General features: G+C 45.5%; 1 protein-coding gene across 1 annotated transcript in view; it reads right to left on the bottom strand.

The window, feature by feature from the left end:
• gabrd (gamma-aminobutyric acid type A receptor subunit delta) overlaps positions 1-2,500 on the bottom strand; it is a 32,756-nt gene that overhangs the window by 1,646 nt on the left and 28,610 nt on the right. The window contains exon 7 of the mRNA XM_063193329.1: positions 939-1,159. Coding sequence (XP_063049399.1) covers positions 939-1,159 — 221 coding nt within the window. The remainder of the gene's footprint in view (positions 1-938; positions 1,160-2,500) is intronic.

Genomic DNA, 2,500 nt, shown 5'->3' with positions numbered 1-2,500 from the left:
GTCTGTCTGTCTATCTATCTATCTGTCTGTCTGTCTGTCTGTCTGTCTGTCTGTCTGTCTGTCTGTCTGTCTGTCTGTCTGTCTGTCTGTCTGTCTGTCTGTCTATCTATCTATCTATCTATCTATCTACGTATCTATTATCTTTAAGACTCAGACTACATTGTAACATACTTGTATTAATTGAAATGAATAAGCAGGAAAAAAACTGTTTAGACTAAAAGTCGACTAAAACTGCATTTAAATGTTGTGACTTTTTAGTCAAATGAAATATGACCAAAACACATGATGACTAAAAGTTACTAAGACCAAAACTAAAACTTCGAAACAAGATTACGTAAGACACACACACACACACACACACACACACACACACACACACACACACACACACACACACACACACACACACACACACACACACACACACACACACACACACACACACATGAGACTTCATGCTGGCCACAGATCAGATGAGACATGCAGGTAAAGCAGACGTGCGTGGAGGAAGGAGTCTGCTGTGTGTGTGTGTGTGTGTGTATGTGTGTATGTGTGTGTGTGTGTGTGTGTGTATGTGTGTATGTGTGTATGTGTGAATATGTGTGTGTGTGTGTTTCTGTGTGCATGTGTGTACAGTGTGTGTATGTGTGATGTGTGTGAGTGTGTGTGTGTGTCTGTGTGTGTACCTCTTGCGTCTCCTTGTTGTCTTTCCTGCTCTTCTCCTTCTTTCTTACTGTAGTCTGCGTTGTAGTGTCTGTGTGTGTGTGTGTGTGTGTGTGTGTGTGTGTGTGTGTGTGTGTGTGTGTGTGTGTGTGTGTGTGTGTGTGTGTGTGTGTGTGTGTACCTCCTGCGTCTCCCTCTCCTCCTTGTCCTTGCGGCTCTTCTCCTTCTCCTGTGTGTGTGTGTGTGTGTGTGTGTGTGTGTGTGTGTGTGTGTACCTCCTGCGTCTCCCTCTCCTCCTTGTCTTTCCGGCTCTTCTCCTTCTCCTTCTTGCTGTAGTCGGCGTTGTAGTGTGCGAAGGCGTACTCGATCAGCGCCGCGAACACGAACACGTAGCAGATCCAGAAGTACACGTCCAGCGCCTTGATGGCCGTCGCCCGCGGCAACTGGGAACGCGCGCTGATCATCAGCGTCGTCATGGTGAGGACGGTCGTGATGCCTGGGAACGATACACCAGGGAAAGACACACACACACACACACATTCAAACACACACACACACACACACACATAAACACAGACACAAATATAAACACACACACACACACACACACATTCAAACACTCACACAAATATAAACACACACACACACACACACACACACACACACACACACACACACACACACACACACACACACACACACACACACACATATGAAAACACACACACACACACACACACACACACACACACACACACACACACACACACACAGACACACACATATGAAAACACACACACACACACACACACACACACACACACACACACACACACACACACACACACATACACACAGATATCACACACCCAGTTTAGTACTTTTATTGGGATCGCAGCCCATTAAAGGTTACACAGATCCAAATACTGATGGAAATGACAGCAAAGTTGTAGAGGGATGATCAAAGCTAGTCAGTGCAGTATTTCCTATGGAAGTGGTTCCCAACCTATGGGCCGGGGCCCACTGGTGGGCCCTGAAGTTATTCCAAGTGGGCCTTAAAATCATTTCCCAAAATAATAATCATATTTTGGTGTGTGTTGCTGTTGATTTATTTGAATTTTATTCGTAATTGGGTCAGAGGTGGGCCCCGAACATTTGTGACAATTTCGAGTGGGCCCCAAGTTGGAAAAGGTTGGGAACCCCTGGCCTATGGATAAACATGACATCTCCGTCTCCAGATGGACAAACTGCCCATTAAAAGTTACAGAGATCCAAATACTGATGGAAATCACAGCAGAGTTGTAGAGGGATGATCATAGCTGGTCAGTGTAGTATTGCCTATGGATAAGCATGACATCTCCGTCTCCAGATGGACAGACTGCCAGTCAAAGATTGAACAGCATTTTGTCATTTTGACTTTTTGCTGTAGTTTTGCACAGTGCAGGGGTGCGTTTCTGGACATCATCATTGCTAACTAAGTACTTGGTTGCAATGCAATTTCCCATTGGAAACCTACTAAGTTGCTAAGTAGGCAGTCGTGGCCTAGTGGCTAGAGAGTTGGTCTTCCAATCTGGGGGTTGCAGGTTTGAATCCCACCTGACCTCTCCCTACATCTCCATCCATGGCTGAAGTGCCCTTGAGCAAGGTACCTAACCCCACATTGCTCCAGGGACTGTAACTAATAACCTGTAAATATTAGTTGTAAGTCGCTTTGAATAAATGAAAGCATCAGCTAAATGCAATGTAATCTGTGTGTGGGTGTGTGTGTGCACCACTGCACCCCCCTTTCCAGCACCTATGTGCCAGAGCTGATGGTACATATGTGTGATGCTAATTT

Source organism: Engraulis encrasicolus, unplaced genomic scaffold, assembly GCF_034702125.1.
Source record: "Engraulis encrasicolus isolate BLACKSEA-1 unplaced genomic scaffold, IST_EnEncr_1.0 scaffold_34_np1212, whole genome shotgun sequence".
Classification (NCBI taxonomy): domain Eukaryota; kingdom Metazoa; phylum Chordata; class Actinopteri; order Clupeiformes; family Engraulidae; genus Engraulis; species Engraulis encrasicolus.
This window is presented reverse-complemented; position numbering and strand designations above follow the sequence as displayed.